The following is an 18,844-nucleotide window of genomic DNA, read 5'->3' on the forward strand; positions in this document are numbered from 1 at the left end:
AGTTCCTTACATTCATATGGAACTCCTAGCTTTGTTTTTCAAGATTTGAGTATTATGTGCAAGATAGTAGATTTGGTTAGTTCCAGAAAGTTTGAGCAACTTATCCATACACTCTTTCCTGATGAATTTTACATGAAATTTCATATTTAGTACGTAGTTTCAACCACGATTAACATTAAGACATAAGGTACGATTTTTAGAAAAATGTTTTTCTCTCCACAGATTGTTTACTATTGTGCTAGTGAGCCCTATTCTGATGCAATCGAATTATGAATATAATTGGAAATGGGGAGTCGTTATAGGATGGACTGGAATGAAAGGAGTGTTCAGCTTACTCTTGGCCCCCTATATCCATAATCTGGCTAACCGAAAAACAGAGTCGCCACAGACGGTAGGGGAAACCACGCCTCATGATTATTTATCTTTATGTATTTTATTTATTTTGCGGCACTTGTCACAGTGCCCAGTCATAAAGTTAACTCCTCCGTAAATTAGATTTGAAAAGGGCATTCCTTGAAGTGTACTTTCAGAAGAAAGCTTACTTGATACTGACAGTGCACAAGGGACCAGCAGTCAAGCAAAGGTTTCGATTGTGGGATCCAGATGGGCCGGAGATCAGGTCCCGGCTCCACCATTCCCAGGATTTGGGCGAGTTCCCCAGATTTGTGGGACCTCAGTTTCCAGTCGAGGATGGAGACAATGCTTAGTGAAATACTTTACACTTAGGAAATGCTCAGTCAATGTTATCGGGCACATAAACGCTGTCGTTTAATAGCTGTCGGGTAGCAAACAAACAAACAACAACAATAACAACAACAAAACCCAAAAAACCCCATCGAGAGCATTCCAGACCCTACAGCTGATAGAGCAGAAATTGAAGTGCGAGTTAAATGTGTGAAGAGAAGAAAGACTTTTATTTTAAATCTTTGAATTGAAGCTCTTGTTATATTTATGATGGCTTTACGACTCATTTTAAAGAATTAATTTCTTGAAAAATTTTGGCCGAAGACCTCACTATCTGTAGTGGAAAAGAGGAGCTGGCTTCCTCTTTGCGGTCCGTCCAGGCCCTTTTCCCAGGGGCTGACTCCAGGGGAGACCGCAAGAGCCCAGGGGCTCCCCTGACAGCGTGAGGGCCACTCGTCATTTGCGACAGTTCTGTGTGAGCGAGCTGGAGATGTTGCTAGAAGGTTCTAGAAATCCCCAGGATTCTCCCTCCTGCCCCCACCACCTTCCAGCCACATGAATTCAAACCTGCTCCTCCTAGGAGGGAAAGAAAAAAAAAAAACTCTTGAAAAATATGAATTCGGAATACCTGCCCTCCTCCCAGAGAAATTTAATCTGGAGTAGATTATACACAGTTTCCTCATATTACCTAATGTCCAGCTCAAGGTTTTCTCTCTCTCTCTCTCTTTTTTCTTTTTTCTTTCTTTCTTTTTCTTTTTTTTTTTTTTTTTTTTTTTTGCTATTTTGCTCCTGTCCTAGAGGGAAGGCCCCAGGAGCACAGTATTATTTTTCAAATATCTTTGTGTGAGCGTGTGTGTGCGTGGTGTGTGTGTGTGTGTGTGTGTGCGCGCGCGCGTGTGTGTGAGCATCTGTCACCCTTTTCATCTTGCATATGGAGAAGAAGTCAAAACAGAAGAGCATGTTAGCCGAACAACTTGGCGCCCGAACTCCCAAAACAGGACGTGCCTTCTGAAATGGGGTATCGTCTTCCTCACCATGTCTGCCGAGCACTGGCGCTTATGTCTGTGGGCACGGTCTGGGGATTGATTGGGAGTTCCAACAAACCTGTAGCTTTGGGTCCTTCCGTGCTCCAAAGGCAGAGTGTGGTAACCAGCATCTGGGCCCTTTCAGTTTTCTCTTGTGCGAGGAACTGGCCTAGAACCATCAGTGCCGTGTCCAGCCACATCTGGGCACCACTTCACAGTGTTTCCCAGATCTGCCCGCCGCTGAGAATCCCTTCAGCTCCAACCCAGATCTGCCCGCCGCTGAGAATCCCTTCAGCTCCGGCCCAGAGCCCCAGAGTCAGAATCTACGGGGACAAAGCCCGGGTTTCAGTGTCCTGAGGAAGCACGTCAGGGCCTTTGCTGCTGCCGGTCAAGTGTGGGACACGTGCTCTGAAGGACTCCATTTTTCAGTGAAAGACACCGAGGTGCAGAGCGGTTGACTGGCCCCAGTTACATTACCTGGGTAACCAGTGGCGGAGCCGAGACCTGCACGTGTGGCCGTGGGTCTGCTCTGCGCGGCGCCCCTCCTGACCCCACCACAGCTGCCGCCGCCGCTGCAGAGCCTCCCGTCCAGTCACAGGGCACGTGGGTGGCGGGCGCACTTCCCTGTGCCCCCGCGGTCCCCACTGCCTGCCTTTGCCGGGGTCTCTGCCCTGCCCGATCTGCGGTGGCCCCCGCCTTGCTGGTTGTCACGGCAGCTGCCGAAAGCGAGAGCCGTGGAGAGCTCTCAGTTCTCTTTGTTTCTCATTCAGATTGAAAAGGAATTTCTGCCCCAGTATATCATGTTCGAGTAGTGTTCACAAAACTCCCTTTCGCCTCAATATTCTTATCAGACGCTAGATTAAAAAATGTGGATGAAGATAGAATTTCGTTGGTGGTTGAACAAGGATTCCCTTTGGAGAACTTATTAACATTTTAGTTCTGTGTGTGTGTTTTGTTTTATAGTTTCTATTCTACATACAAGTACTGTCGTTAATGACTATGGGAATAAATTCATACATGATGACTCACTGTGCCAGGACGTTAGGTAACGTATACCTATCTTTCATTAATTAACTGGGGAGAATAATGCAAATAGGTCAATGTCGGGGGCTGTGGGGACATTTTTTATGAAGCTCGAGGAACCGCTTGTGAAATCATTCCTTTTCATTTACTCATTCGGAGTCTGTATTACCTGAGATATGGTTTCAGCTAGTTTAATATTAATGGTGCGTTAAACAAAACAAAGGTTTTTTTTTTTTTTCCTCCTCCACCAAAAAGTTCAGAAGAATGGGATGGATTTTTCTCTCTTGTTGCTCGTCCCCTCCCTGGGGCGGCCTCCTGTCTGCGGGGTAGAAGCTGGCTTGCTTCCATCATATCTTCAGCCCAACCAGCTGAGAAGGGGAAACCAGGGGTGTGGGGGAGGGGTGGGCATGGAGGGCAGGGAACAACCCAGAAGTTACCATTACCACTCGCCTCCCAGTGGCCGGAACTTAGTCACACGGATGAGGGAAGCTGGGAAACATTATAATTACCTGGCCGGCCGTGTGCTCAGTCAAAGCTTGCAGATTCTGTTGGTGAAGGAGGAAGAGGAGGATGGATATTGGGCGATGAGCAGCTGACTCTGCCACAGCGGCCTGTTTCCAGAAGGAATTTGAGGCTGTCGGTAATAAAATGCATAAATGTGATGAAGTCTCAAATAGACACATGGTCCATAGAGAAATCCAAGATAAGCCAGTCAGCGGCAGTGGGGTGCAGGCCAGAGGGAGGGAGTGGAGAGGGCTTCTGCGCTGTCCCCAAAACCCTGTTCCCAGCTTTGCTGGTGGAGAGAGCTGACTCTGTCTCGGTCTCTAGAATTGATCAGACTACTGGAGATTTGTGTCCACTGCACTCACAGAGGATATAGACAGAGCAGAACATCCATTTATTAATTTAGGATGAGGATGTGTCCTTGCGGGCGCTCACCCCTAACTGCCGATTTCCCCGGTAAACCGGCCCTCGCTGAGCAGGCTTCTCGGGAAGAAGCATGGCACTAAGGAGAGGTCAGCAGGAAGATAACGCTGAAGGAATGTCCAAAGCAGGGAAACAGCCTGGGGTTTTTTTCCTGTCCTGCCCCGTGTCTTCTCACGGTCCTGCCCCTTCCTGAAACTGGGCCGTGGCCCTGCGGAGCTAGCCGTGGTGACCGCCCACCTCATGGCCAAGGGCTCCAGCATGTGAATAGGGCCGCTAAGTGGCCCAGTTTGGGGCAGCTTTTCTTCCCCAGTTACGGGTTCGACCTCATTTGCGTTTGCGGGGCAAGGTGCGTGTGGGTCAGCGAAGCCTGCACTTTGCTGTCAATGCAGTTAGTCTGATCCCTACGCGCGCTCTGTGACGCCCAGACCCGCCCTGCTCTCCGCCTGGGACTTAAGGTCTGCCTTTCTCCCATGCTGCCTTTCTCACGGTCCCTCTTCCTGCCATCCTCGAAGGCACGATCAGCAAGGGGCGTGACAGCCACGGTAAGGTTTTCTTCCACTCTTTTTCTTCCATTATGGAATCTTTATTGTATTAACTAAACCTCAGAATTTTCATTCTGAAACGGAAATATATATGGCGAGTACTTTATCCTTAGAACCAATGCTCATCCTTTCTAGAAGTACTACGTGCACACATTAACCGGCGCTTGATAGAACTGAGTTTTACTAGGAAGAGGGTCGCACCAGCTTCTTCCATCTGGTGTGATGCTTCCCAGAGACCCCTCCTTGTACCGCTTCAGGACCATCTGCAACAAGGGGGTCCATTCAAACGTACCAGAGCCACCGAGGGGCCCACGTACACTTACGTTTCCCCAGAGCAACTGGGAGGTGGCTTTGGCCCCATCACGTGGGTGGACTATCATCAGGCAAATGAATTAACTCTCTCCCTGTGTGGTCTCAGCCGTGGGAATTTTAAATCCAAAGCTGACACCTTCTAACTCTTTGGCCCGCTGTCAAATACGGCTTTGCTTGGGACCCTCGAGAATGGACAGGGATTTGCCCCCAGACCTTTTTTCAGTCCCTAGAATTTCACATGTTACTCTTGCACACAGCATCCCATAGAGAATGCCATAAAGTTCAGCCAAAACGTTTAGAAACCATTTTAACTCTTTACGAGACATTTCGCGTGCAATTACCGACAGAAGAGTTTTCTTGGGATGGAATTTTGAGTCAGGTGGCTGAGGTCACTAATTAAATTCATCTTTTCGGTAAGTGAGCCTCATAGCTATAACTTCAAATTCATACCACAAGAAAAGACAAGCTGCTACAAGTTTTGGACATGTAGATTTGCTGGCCAGGAGACAGAGGTGTTAAATTTTGAGAGATCTCTGTTGCAGAGGCCTTTAAATTTTCTTATGGATAAGAATGAGTTGGAGAACTCATTAAAATGCAAATTCCCAGGCCAATTCGATTCTCCAGGTGTGGAGCCCAGGAATTTACATAATTTAACGAGCAGCCCTGCTGCCTGTAGAACACACAGGGAGCTCCACACTTTGAGAAACACCCATGGGGTGCCTTGAAATAGCTAGTCAAGTCTCTAGCTGTGGAGCATGAAAGGAAACTCAGAAAAACATTCTTTAGCAGTCGATTCAGATCAAGGTAAGCTGCAGAGGCCAAAGGAAAGAAATAGTTGGGTAAATTTCTGGAAAATCCTGGACCAAACGTCATCCTTGCTCTAAGCTCACTGGTTGGCCTACGCAGGTGCTGCCAAGATTTCACTGTACCTTCCAGACCTTTGCCCGCCTCGCACTGCTCCGTGCACTCTGGTTAGCCTCTCGCTTCTCCGTTACAGGTTTGTCTGCTATTTCTCTTCCGAGACAAATGGCCATGCAAAACGCCATTAAGCACATACATGAGATAATACGGAACACAATAAATTTATTTAAAACAGAGAAAATTTTGACAAATGTTAATTGGACCTTAGTAGAAGAAAAAGTGAAGATTAAATACAGAACTTCTGTGAGTTGATACCTGGCAAAAAAACATTAGTCCTCCTTTTCCTCCTTGGCTCTGACTCTCTTGCTTTAGTTTATTATTATTAAAAAACCTGATTCTGCTAAAATGTCAGAAAACGTGAGGGGGGTATATTTACGAACTTTACTATCTTTGCGAAAAGACTCCTTTGAATCCTGTCACTGAAGAGAAGGCCTTGGCGATCTAACCTTATTTGCCGAATACAGGAGAATTAATGTTTTTACAAACTGGCCGATGTTTCCAACGTGTTAAGAAACTGAGAGATCTCTCCTTGGAGAAGTATTATAAAAAACCGAAAAAAGGCTGCTTCAGAAAGCAGTCAAGCATAGACAGTTAGGGGAAGAACTTTGCTTCTAAATCACCCTAAGTAAATACCTTCCAGACCTTTGAACACATTTCTTACACGGATAATGTTATCTACTTAAAGATGGCCCTTTATTTTAACAATTCTGATGTGAGTTATTGCAGTTTTTGTTGAGGGAAGTGTTTGACAGCTCCTAATCATTTTTACTTATTTTTAACTTTATCTCTGTATGCTTTTAAAACACAGCCTGATTTTGTTCCGGTTTACTACATTTCCCAAGACGAAAAAGAGGAGTCTCCAACAGATGAAGTTTTAATAGAGGAAGCCAGGTGGCATGTAGCTATGATACAAATGGTCGGTACTGTTTGCACGGTCTGCTTTCTTTTTCCTGTTCTCTCGATGCTTTTAATTCTTACACATGGCTTTCCGCTGACTAGAAAAATGCTTTTTTTTTTTCACCTTTTGATACTCTATTGTTCGTTAAAATTTATGTCCGATTTATGACAGTTAAAAAATAAAAATTAAAAATCTCTTAGGATTTAAGTTGAAGTAACAAATCTCGTTCTGTTTTTAAGTCTAGCAAATTTTAGTGGTTCATTTGCAAGGGTCTTTGAATATCGTTTGGTGCTGTTTACATATTTAGTTAATTAAATATCTTCAAAAACTTAAAAACCGCTTTTATAAATTTAATGTATTTGAGTTCCTTTTATACAAAATTCTCTCAAGTGCTTGTTTAACTCTTATAAATCTAATAAGTTAAAATAAATCTAGTGAATCAAAAATTCTCTTAAAATGTTTTAGGTTTAATATTTATATGTTTTTATATAAACATAGGAAGATTACTAGGTAAAATGAAGTTTAAATCGGCTTATCAAATCGAACATTTTAAACTGGGGTTATAGTCTAACAAGACAAATTTTACTCAATACTGCAAGTATATAACATACTCATTATGCCCAGAGTCCTTTTGACCTTCAATTTTAAAACTAATTATTATGAAAATTTTCTAACATATGTCCCGTGCATTCAACACTCGGCCTTAAAAAGCGTCCACACATGACCAGCCCTGCCCTATTCGCACCCTCACTCACAAACAATGACTTTGTTTATAAAGCAAGAGTTCATGGTCATCGCGTGAGGAAGGAAGTATTCCCTCCCAGGAAGTAACTTTAACCTCTGAGTTTAATATCGGTGGCATCTAATAGGCGTGAATTTTCTCCTGATTTATTTGGGGGAGAGGGTGTTAACACAGGAATACTGTGTCTTTCGATCTATGTTTTATGTAAGCCTCATGGTAATCACAAACAAAAATGTATAGTAGACACACAAACGATAATGAGAAAGGAATTAAAGTGCACCATTACAGTAAATAACAAAGGAAGACAGAGAGAAAAGGAACGAAGGAACTAGAAAAGTAAGACAATGAATAAAATGGCAATAGTAAGTTCTTATCGATCAATAATTACCTTAAATGGACATGGACTAGATCCTCCAATCAAAAGACAAAGTGGCTGAGTGGATTTAAAAAACAAGATCCAACCATATGCTGCTTGCAAGAGACTCACTTAAGCTTTCAGGACACACAAAGGTGGAAAGTGAAGGGTGGGAAAAAGACCCACCTGACGATAACGAAAAGGCAGCGGGGGCGGCTCTATTTATATCATATAAGATAGAATCTAAGTCAAAATTGGTCACAAGAGACAAAGAAGGTCACTATAATGGGTAGATGTTGGTCAAAGCGAAACTTTTCAGTGTTAAGTTCTGGGCTGTCTAATACGCAGCATGGTGACCACAGCTAACAATGCCGCATTATATACTTGAACAAATCTTCCGAGTGTGGCTCTCGGAAACATTGTCACCACACACACAAAAGTCGTAACGAGGTATGTGAGGTGATGGGTGCGTTACTAGCCTTGTTGTGGTAATTATTTCGCGTGTATCAAATCATCATGCCGTCCACCTAAGCTTTACATGTGATGGTATTCCAAGTCAATCGTATAAGCTGGAAAAAAGTTTTTAAGAAAAAGGACACAGTTTACTTGTCTCTCTTGGTAGCTTTTGTCGAGGCCGAGATGCTATTCATAAGCATAAACTCTTTGAGTTGTAAAAATCTGGAGTTTCCTGAAGCTAGGAACTTTTGTAGCTCTTAAAACTTCCAGGACAGTATTTTATAAAAAATGAATATTTGGTAAATATTTAAATTGAATAAAATTTATTTCCTGCCATAGCATTTTTTGTGGGCGAAAGTATATTTTTGCATAACGATTTCAGTGGTAATAGGGCCATGTAAAGGTCAGCAGAGTTTATTACATTCAAGTTCATGTTTTGATCCTTTGTAATTTTTATTTAAAATTGTATGTTTAGAGTAGCTTTGAAAAACAGTGTAAAGATGGAATCCTTGATGTGGAGGCTGCCCGGATATTAATTGGTGCAACCAAAAGCTATTGCCCCATCCAAGGAAAGTAAGTACAATGCTTTTTTAATTGACATTTCCAAAATTGAATGGGTATGTGATAAGGAATGAACCAACTGAGAGTTAAATGTCCAGATTGACCAATCTGTTTACCTTATCTCTCTTCACCTACTTGTCTGTTTGTCCGTCCGTCCATCTAACCATCCATCCATCCACCCACCTACCTCCTGTGTTACTTGTTTACATTTCCCCCAGAAGGTTCATAACCTTGGTGGCATTAGGAGGAGGGTCCTACTGCAGTGTAATTAGATAAGAGAGGGAGCCATGAAAGAGAGCCCAGACAGTTCCAGTTACTATCATAATCATGGTGCCTTTATGTCACATTCACTAAGTCATTGGATGGGGGGTGGCGGGGAAGCCTGGAGGCTGTTCCCTGTGGTGGAGCGGGCTCTGGAGGACGAGCCACTGATGGCCTTGACAGATGCAACTAAACCTGGTGGGAACAAAATGAACCAACAAACGAGGTGGGAAAAGCTTAGTATCTCAGGGACACACTGACGTCCGGTCACAGTCCCGGCGCACGGTAGGTAACGGATGGTCCAAGACAGAGCTGTGGGGCAGCAGTGATAGGCGGTCCCGCCGGGGCGACGGTCAGCGTGCGGGCAGCTCGGTCATCTCCCTGGGAGATGTAGAGTCTGCCCCTGGATAGAGCTTGGGGAGGGCAGGGCCTTGCAGCTTCGGAGAGGCGTGGGCCAGGCGAGGCATGGTGAGGGGAGGCTTGATCTGAACTGCAGAGAACTGGGCCGGAAAAGCTTTCATTGCGTTGGGCCTCAGGTTAGGGATGGCTCTCGGAACAGGCGTTTTGTGCTCAAAATGTTCCTGGGCCACGACCAGGAGTGGGTGGGAGGCTGGGCACGGGTTCAGGAGGGAGCGTGTTCGCCGCAGCCATGGGACGTCTGTGTTCGGTATAGATCTCCTTCTTGTATCACCCCCAAAGCGCAGCGCTTGCTTTTTAGCGTAACACGTGCGTACGTTTTCTCTGTTAGATTCATGAGTATTCAAGATGTTGCAACTTATGTAAAAGCTAGAAGTTGGCTTATGAAGTTTAAAAACATTTTAACTTTCTTGGAATTTCATAAAATTAAGCCATTACCCCTTACTACATATGAGTAAGTATTGTGAACCTTTAATAGCAATATATATGACGATATGACCTCTCTGCATTGTCAGAAGAGAGTACCTCGATTTTCCTTATTAAAATGGACTGCGCTTACCCATGCAGGGGCGGGGTGGCGGAGCCCGTCTCTCTCGTCATCGTCTTCCAGCAGGGAACAAGGGTGGGGTGGCGCGGGAAGAAGAGGACGATGGTCGCATCGGGATTCTTCCGGTTTGCCATGTCTTAGGGTCGTGGTGCGTGCCTCGCGGCCTCCGTGCCCTCCTGGTATTCCAGACGTAATGTCGGGACGGGGGTGAGAGGCATCAAACTTGTGCACTAGATCCAGCTCTTGGCTTCATTTCATCCATGCTGCGGGGTGTTCTGTAGTCAGGAAAAACACAACATGGCATGAATAAGACCTGTAACCAATTTTCCCAAATATCTCAAGATACAGATTTGACTCAACTTGGGTATGTTCTTGGCTTTGTGATATAAGTCGTGAACTTACATACTTTTTAGAGGAGGGAGACAAGGCTTTTCTACTAATAGAATATGTCAAAATGAGAAGCTCCCAGGAGCCTTCACATTACTAAATTTTAAGTGGGTGTTAACATGCTTTTCATAATAAGTTTTGATAATTTCCTACTTTCTTCCATTTATTAAGTTTAAAGAGAAATGTATATACAACCAAACTCTTTTAGTTTAGGCTCTACTCTAGATGGGTTGAAAAAAAAAATTTTTAATATGTCATGGTAATTATTGAATAGAATATTTTTTCCTGTTCCTAATTTTAAATAATACTGATGTTTTTTTCTACATTTGTTTCTTGCCTTCAATGTATGAATCATTGCATTGTTTCTTATGTGTTATTGCCTTGATTTAAAAAAAAAAAAAAACTCCCCATTCCTGATACAGATGAGCAAGAGCCATATTTTTCTCTTTCTCTATTTTGATTTTTATGTATAGAAAGTATGTTTTAGGTTTTTGCTTATCTACTATTCTATTTTGTTTACCTTTCTTCAAGTTAATGTTTTGTTTAAACAAATTCTAAACCTCAGATCTTAATTGTTATACTTTTAAAGTGATCTGACATTTTATTTGATCTCTCTTTTTTTTTAGGAATAATAAATTTCTCATATTTATACATCACATCATATTTTCAGAAGAATTTGAATATGTGGGACATGTTGTATCATTAATCTACATTTATCCTATTATATTGCATCTATGGCCAATGGGAAGAGAAGTAAATGTATCATCACTGATATCAGTAAACTACTACTTTCTATTTTTGTATATCTTACAGTCAACATTGAAGGTACTGTTTAAGATAGAAATGTATCCTACAAAAAGGACAATTGAGATATTATGAATTTGTTTTTGTTACATTTTGAAATTACTTGATATCGGAAGCCATTTGCTGTAACGATAGAATCCTAGAAATCAAGTAATCTCTTTTTAATTTTCTGGGTTTAGTAATGAACTCAGTATAATGGTCACAGTTTTGGATATCAGATAATGCAAGTATCAGAAAAGTGAAAAGAGTCTCAAAGATCAGGTAAAGAGCATTGAAAATCCAGACACAGATGTATCCCTTGAATACTCTCTGTATCCGTGCAAAAACATAAATGAGTGAATAAAAACAAATTGGTTTGCTAGGTCCTCATCATCATATAATGACTACTTCTTCCTTCAAAGATGACTTATCATCATTACCATCTTCATACTTTAATTATTATTACTAGAATCACAGTGAACCCATTTATTGCTATTTTTCGTGCCTCGTTTTAGGAATTCCGGCTTCATTACAGATTATATACTTTGAATGAAATTATAGTTTTTGTTGTTGGAGATTAAAAAGAATTTTTCAGAATTCTAAATGAATAACTTAAAACCCAACCTTTGGAATGTAACTCATGTGTAGTTGAGGATTTAACTTAATTTTTAAGGTCCGCGCCCCTACATAATTATATGGGTGCTATGAAATGACATATGTTCTATTTGTTTTCTAAACAGATAATAATTTTGAAGAGGACATATTTTCATCAACATTGGAATACTCTGGAATTTTCTATCGTGATCATCGGAATTGCCGATATCTTTTGTCTCTATTTTGTCAAACTGGGATCGGAGCACTTTGTTCTTATTCAGATTACAGTAGTATTGGGATATTTAAGAATGCTTAGGGCTATTCCTCTTATCAAGGTAAAACTTTACACTTTTAAATATTGTTTATTTTTTTCCCCTATATTGTTGGTTAAATGTCTCTTAAAAAAAAAACAAGCCAACAACTCACTGTTAGGAAAGAAATGAGGGAAGGAGCTCTCTCTCGCCCTGGAACGCCCTCTGTGCAGGCAGCTGCTGGATTCTCAACCCCCCTCCTCTGAGTCAGTGCTCAGCTCTGACCTCGCAGAGGCCCGCCCAGGCCGCCAGTGTGGACTGCAGCCTCCCTCCATACTCCGTCTTCCCAATCCCTCTCTCCCTGCTTAAGTTTTGCCTCTCCCTCCCCCCTACACCCCATAGCGTTATCACCTTTTCACTGAGTGTGGTACAGACTCTCCAGGGGGCAGGGACCTTTGGGCATTCGGGCATAGATTCTACCGCTCCAGACCGGTGCCCGTCATATATTAAGTACTTACTAAAGGTTTGCCGAATGAATGACTGAAAATTTTGGTTCCACTTGAAGCAAGATGACCCAGAAACAAGTTCTCCTTGCCAAAAATAGTTCACTGACTGTGCGGTGGCATGAAAATGTTTTCTCTGTGGTCCACACTCACAAAGCAGACTCCCTACGGTGGCCCTCAGGCTCCTTAGTGGTGGCTGTTCTTCCTGTGGCTCGGTTTTTGATTCCGGAGGGAGGTTTTCAGATGTTCAGTCTCCGCTCTCAAAGCCTCCTTTCTCTCTTTCCAGCGGAGATGCGTCCTCACACACACTTTTGACTTGGCAGCTAGATGACTTCACAGGCTACACCATTTTTTCAAGTCGTTGAATTCTTATGACAGCAAATAAGTCTATTAGTACGCATTGAAGTGATGGAAGCTAAATATATATTTTTAATTCCTATAAACCCCGATGGCAAAAGATATCCAGTGGAATCTTCCGGCTAGTCCCCATTCTCCAAGAAATTTGATAGTTATCTTTAGGGCGGAATTGTCTAAATGCCCAGGCTGGTGCTCGTGGTGGTTCTTTTTTGTTCCTCCTTTGATTCTGTGTTAATGTTACCAAACTGTAGAGTTCCTAAGACATTTAGAGCTGCTGTACAGAGCTGTATATACGAAACCTGCTCAAGAGGTAATTTTGATTATTTATAATTTTGATTATGAACCGAGATTAGGGCTAAATGCTCCCATAAGTATAAACTACCCTAGAACTACGCCATAATACAAACTACCCTAGAAATCAGAAATGTGTAGCTTGGTAACTGTCACCCAAATTATAGGACCCCTGTGCTGGTCCCCTAAAATCAGGGGGAGGGGTGTGGAGAATGGGGGGAATGCAGTGGCAGGAACCTCTTCTTACAGCTAGTAAGTTGTTATTTCTTTAGAGAGTGGTTTTCAAACTTGAGTGCGCATACGGTCACCTGGGGGACTTGTTAAAACACGGGTACCCATGCCCCAGCCCCAAGGCCCCTGGTTCAGCAGGCCTGGGGTAGGCCCAGAGTTCATGCTTCGCACAAGCCTCCGGGCGATGCCGTCGCTGGTCCAGAGACGGCACTTTGAGGATCCCGCCTTAGCGCTTTTCCTCATGGGACCTTCCGTGTTTTCTCTCTCTGTCATTCCAGATAATAATACCATTTCTGAAAAAAATTGCAGATGTGCAGATCAATAAGCGCCTCAGCTTGATGTACAGTATTACACGAGGCTATGTCAAGAGTCAGGAGGACACCAAGTTTGTAATACAACAGATTTCTGACCGAGAATCCGTATATCAGGTGAGAGGCGGGCACTGGTCATTCGGGCGAGAAAAGTCACTTTGGCGGGTTCATTTCTTTCAATACCTTGTCTACATGTATTCGGCCCAACAGATAAATTATACAGGTGGAGGGGTTCCAGTTGTTTATTGTATTACCCAAGGCGCTGCTGAGAATAGTCTCTGCTCCTTAAACTTTAAATTTTAGTCACTTAGCATCAAACTCGTTTATGATCTTCGTAGAAGAAAATTTACTCTTTGTATTTTCTGAGTACAGAGAAGGGAATTTTTCCGACTGGGTAACACTCCCTAAGAGAGGGCACTGGGGAAAGGCCTCGAGCAGGCATCGAGACCGGAACAAGGCCTCAGGGAGAAAGTAGGTCAGAAGCGGTGAGGAAGGAAGACAGAGAGAGGACAAAGGTTTGGCAGGAAAACTTGAAATGCTGGCCCTGGGGAGTGGACGAATGCTGGCATTTCTTTATTTACGTTTTGCCTCCCGATTTCCAGGCAGACTGAGGTAAGTGCTGAATGGGGAGGTGAAGACGGGAGCGTGCGAGGAACTCGGAGATGGAGCGAGTCACCTGCTAGCCAGGCCGTCCACTCCAGGTGATGGTGACTCAGCAGAGGAATGGTCCTAAAAGGGCTGTTTTACGTGTCAAACATGATTTTTTTTTTTCTGCTTAAGAGCATTCAGTGGCCTCTGCATGGCGTTAGTGGAAGGCTTTGACTCCAAATGTGTGTGTGTGTGTGAGTGTGTGTGTGTGTGTGTGTGAGTGTGTGTGTGTAGGGAGAGAGGGGAGAACACCAAAAAGATGGTAAAAAATCATCATGCATCATGGTACCACTTGAAAATAATACAATACAGTAAAAGTCCCCCGCCGGCCGTCCGCTCTGCCACTTCGCGGAGACAGCTTCCTCCTCGTGCCTGTGCGGGATTCCTCCACTGCTCGCCGTAATTTTAATAACATGCATGTGTATTTAATTCTCGGCTTGTCATTTCTAGGCAGCCATAACAGTGCTCCCTGCCATGAAGCGTAAAGAGATGAGGACGTTCCTCTCTTTCAACCTTTTTTTTTCTCTTCCTCTTAAATTGTTAGAGCTGTTATTTTTACAAGAAAAAGTTATAACATGCCCATTTTATTCTGTAAGCACAATTAAGTCCTGATTCCTTTTAACAGATGACTTCTATACATAGAAAACCAAAAAACAACCTTTACCGTGTTATGATTTTACAAATATTATTCACTGTCGAACCATTCATTTGAGTCAATCCTAAACAAAGGAAATATGATCCAATGTCATTAAATATTTACTTCTTGCATGAGGCTCTTCTCAGTGAAACAGTCAAATGGGTCGATTTTTTTTTTTTTTTAACTATTTCTTTAGCTTTCATTCCTGAGCCACTCTTTCCAGAGACCCACGTGAGCCTCCTTCCTACTTTCCTTTTTATTATGCTGGGTTATGCCGGAGCAATTTTTTCCACAGGGCGTATGGACTTACATTTTAATTTTGCTCTCGTGACTGATGGTTTGCTGCTCCAAAAGCAGTTTCTCCAAAAGCAGTTTCTTGAGCACAATGCCCCTCTGTCTTCAGCGTGGCTGATGAGTCTGATTTTATTTTTGCTTTTGTAGGTGACTTTTTTCCCCCCTCTCTATGTGGAGCCGTTTAGAATTCCCTCTCTCTCCTTGGAGCTCTGAAAAGTCACCAGGACGTGTCTGGGTGCGACCGAATTTTTTTTTTTCACCCTTCACACCTGAAGATCGCGTCTTTCCTCCATCACTCCTTCGGTCGTTTCTCCGCCTCTGCTGTTACTGTTTCCTCCTTTTGCAACCATTTAAAACCGATTTCTGAGTTTCGGGATTTAGTCTCTGTTTCAACTCTCCTCAGAAGTAAGTTTCCACTCCGTCTTCTTTGCAGCGAGAAGCCCCTCGGCTCGGTTTTTACGAGTTGCTGATTCAGTCTCCGGCTGTGCCCTTCTGCCGTTCGGCCCATCTAGTAAAGTTTCTTTTTTTTCTTTCTGAATACTGTTTGATCCCCAAGAACCGTGACTGCCTCTTTTGCTTTTTTCACAGCGACCGTTCCTGCACCCCCACCCCTGTTTTTCAAAAGTGATATTCTCGCGAATCTCTTTAGTTTAAAAATTTGTGCTTCCTCGAGGTTCGTTCTTGTACTGTTTGGTTCTCCCATTCTGTTCTTTGGTGATTTGGGATTATGTTTTCATATGCGCACAACAGTGTCAAGAGCTGAAGGGTATTTTCTCAGCCCAAGTGGGACTCATGATTTTTAATCCAACAGTGAATTTAACTCCTGGGACCACTGTAGGAAGGGTGCACCTGGATTTCAGGAAAGCATCTAACATTCCCATGACATCTCTATAGATACACTAGACAAATGTCATCTGGATTTATCAAAGGAGTATTGATTATTGGGTTGAATATTAACGTGCAACAGAATTCTATCCCGCTGATCAGCTTCAAATATTGGAGAAGAAAGGTAAAGCAACTACCGAAAAGTCTAGATTGATCTTTGTTACAAAAAGCACAGAGCTATTCATAGCAGAAAAGATTCCAGAAACCGGAAGAGAAGAAACGCAGGCGCTGGCGGGGGAAGCGATGAACGTGTTTTGAAGAGTTTGGAGCCAGAATAGAGGTTTGGGGGCAGGTGTCGCGACATGTGAGAGATGAAACAATTCCCCTTGGCGTTTTTGTGGGAGGCCGGCCGGGGTCAGCTCCTGCACTGTCTCGTGCGAGGTCACTTCGTCGCAGCTTTACAGAGTGTTCTTGGGGTCCGGTTTGGTATGTCGAGGGCTTAGCTGCTCTCACGGCACCCGTGCAAGCCGAGCTGGGCCACGACGCGTGGCCGCCATGGGCACGCTGACCCCGTGACACCTTCTCAGCACGGACGCGATGCCCTTGAGTGAGAAGAAACGATTTGATAAAAATTGTACTCTCCGCGAGGGGTTTATTACACGTGATCGTTCTCAGCTACAAACGACGGCAAAAACTTTGACCGCTGAAACTCGAGGCGACAATCCAGCCACGCGTTATCGGGGTGTGGAATTCCAGGCCCCTGGCGCCTGACCGTCCCGGGTCCAGTCCAAGGTTCGGCTCGTTGTTCGGTCCCAGTGCGAGCTCCAGAAGGACTGTAGGCTAGGGAGGGAGCCCCGTGAGGAGCCCGAAGCGGAGCTGTTTCCTCAGCCATCTCGGGAGTTATCCTGGGAACCGTAACTACCTGACGCTGAGTTTTTTCTCATCGTTCCACTGTTTTCTGTGTGCCCGACAGACTGGCCCCCAAACAGCGGCTCAGTTGGCCCCCCACGGCTGGGGCGCTCTCTTTGGGACCCCTCCTTGGTGCACGCGGACCGCACCCTCGGCTTGTCTGAGCGACCATAGGCACAGCCGTCGGGCGGCTCCTGACGGCACAGACGCTCCTCGGAGCGTTGCGTGTGAGCAAGAAGGATTCGGCCGCACGCCTCCCCCAAAGCGCAGCCTCGGCGCATCTGCTGCCGCGGTACTCGAGTCCCCCTGACTTCAAAGCCAGTCACGTCCTCGGTGTAATGACACATTGTTTTTCTTCACTTTGGACAGAAACTATATGAAATTTTGGAAACCAACAAACGAGATGCTGTCAAAGAACTAGGTAGGTGGTTGGAGCATCCGGTTTCCTGGAATCACCCCGTGTGTGCGTGTGTGTGTGTGTGTGTGTGCGCGCATGTGAGACGTGCCGTCGAGTCGGCTCCGACTCCTGGCCACCCCGTGGATGCGCGCTGTCCCCGCCGTCCTGTCCTCGCCGGCCTGCTCGGCTCCCGCGGACTCGGGCCTGCAGCTTCCGACGCGGAGTCGCCCCATCTCATCCTCGGCCTTCCCCCCCGCCCGCGGCCGCCCTCTGCGCCCCGGCAGCACTGCCCGTGCCAGAGAACCCGCCTTCTCAGGCCGCGCCGAGGCGAGAGGCGAGCGCGGCTTCGGTGCTGTCGTTTTCGCCTCGGGTGATGTCACAGGGCTCACTTTGCTCGAGGACCCACCGTTCCGTGGTTTAACCGAAGGAAGACATGTTCGTGCTTCCATTCGATTACTCATCCAGCTAGCGTTTATTGAACACTTGCAAAGGGACAGGTGTGCAAAAGGTGCAGAGCCTGGTGGCCGGTATGAGCAGATCCAGTAGATAACTGCAGAAAGTTAGAGAGAAATCCTACGGGATACTACGGGATCACAGAGGAGTGTGCAAAGTGTATTAAGGTGGCAGGACCATTGGATTTCTTAGGGGCGTAACAAAAAGACATGGGAAGATCACCTTTATCAAAGGGTGTTTTTTTATTTTCCCCTTTTCCTTTGTTTGCAAGGATACTCAGGAGGGTGAAGCTGCAAAGGTATGTCATTTTTTGAGCATCTATGGTCACTCTGCTTGAGTTGAAGCACATAGCAGGGGCCCTAGGGTTTTATACAAAACTTCTTGGGTCTGTTTCCCTAACACAGGGTCCGTGGCCAGGCTTTCGGTGTGTGAAAAGTGGGCGGTAGAGAGCCCAGTGATGCTTGGGCTTTTAATCAGAGAAATAAAGTAAAACCACTTTGCATTCATAACGCTGTTATAAGACGCCATGTGGATTTAGGAGAATACTTTTCCAAGTCAAAATAGAAAGAACACGGTCTAATGCATGAAATTTGAGCTTTGGAGACAATAGGCCAGAGTGATTCAGTGCCGTCTCGGGAAGTCCAGGGCCCATAGTGCCCGTTTGCTCATGGGCAGATTTTTATTTCCGTGCTTTTAAAGCTCAGGTGCCCGCGAGCTGCTGTCCTGCCTTATGCTGGGCTGGTACGGAACACCGTGGAGTGTTCCTGGTCCCTTCCTGTGCAAGGGAGGGCCTGTCCCCATGTGGTCACTGCAGCTGGTGACCGAACCCCGGTTGCCAGCGTTAACGGCTTAATACGCAGCATCTCACTTAATGCTGATTACTACGCTGTGAGGTGGGTACTGTTATCCTCGTTGTTCATGGATGATGAGACGGAGGCTTAGGAAGGTTCACTTGCCTGAGGTCACGCGGCCGATTAGGCGGTGAGCGAGTCGGCCAGCCCAGGGGTCCCTGACGCCGACGCCGACTCGCTCGAGCACGGGTCCCTCCATTTTACTGGTCAGCCCATTTCAGTTCGGTAAATGGTGGAGTCCCTTCCAGGGGTTTAGGGTCACACAAATGAAACGGGTCTGGGTTTAGCCTTGCCTCCCAGTCCCATCTGTGTGACCTCTCATGTTCACGAAAGAGGGGAAAATGTGAGATTTGATCTCAGAAAGACCCAGCAGCCAAAGTCCAGGGGCTCTTCCATTCTACACGACAAAAATGGCGTAATGTGGGGGATGAGACAAGTAAACGTAGTAACA

The 18,844-nt window shown here is 45.0% G+C and overlaps 1 protein-coding gene across 8 annotated transcripts in view; it reads left to right on the top strand.

The window, feature by feature from the left end:
• SLC9C2 (solute carrier family 9 member C2 (putative)) overlaps positions 1-18,844 on the top strand; it is a 51,903-nt gene that overhangs the window by 20,086 nt on the left and 12,973 nt on the right. For 6 of the 8 annotated variants that reach the window (XM_036234609.1, XM_036234608.1, XM_036234610.1 and 3 more), the window contains 11 exons: positions 223-391; positions 2,673-2,754; positions 4,172-4,201; positions 5,511-5,677; positions 6,243-6,350; positions 8,361-8,458; positions 9,456-9,578; positions 10,685-10,883; positions 11,582-11,770; positions 13,347-13,496; positions 17,062-17,113. In XM_036234609.1, coding sequence (XP_036090502.1) covers positions 223-391; positions 2,673-2,754; positions 4,172-4,201; positions 5,511-5,677; positions 6,243-6,350; positions 8,361-8,458; positions 9,456-9,578; positions 10,685-10,883; positions 11,582-11,770; positions 13,347-13,496; positions 17,062-17,113 — 1,367 coding nt within the window. The remainder of the gene's footprint in view (positions 1-222; positions 392-2,672; positions 2,755-4,171; positions 4,202-5,510; positions 5,678-6,242; positions 6,351-8,360; positions 8,459-9,455; positions 9,579-10,684; positions 10,884-11,581; positions 11,771-13,346; positions 13,497-17,061; positions 17,114-18,844) is intronic. The other 2 variants (XM_036234612.1, XM_036234611.1) reach the window with 2 other exon arrangements.

The sequence above is a fragment of the Rousettus aegyptiacus genome, unplaced genomic scaffold, assembly GCF_014176215.1.
Source record: "Rousettus aegyptiacus isolate mRouAeg1 unplaced genomic scaffold, mRouAeg1.p scaffold_m13_p_17, whole genome shotgun sequence".
NCBI classification, from domain to species: Eukaryota; Metazoa; Chordata; class Mammalia; order Chiroptera; family Pteropodidae; genus Rousettus; species Rousettus aegyptiacus.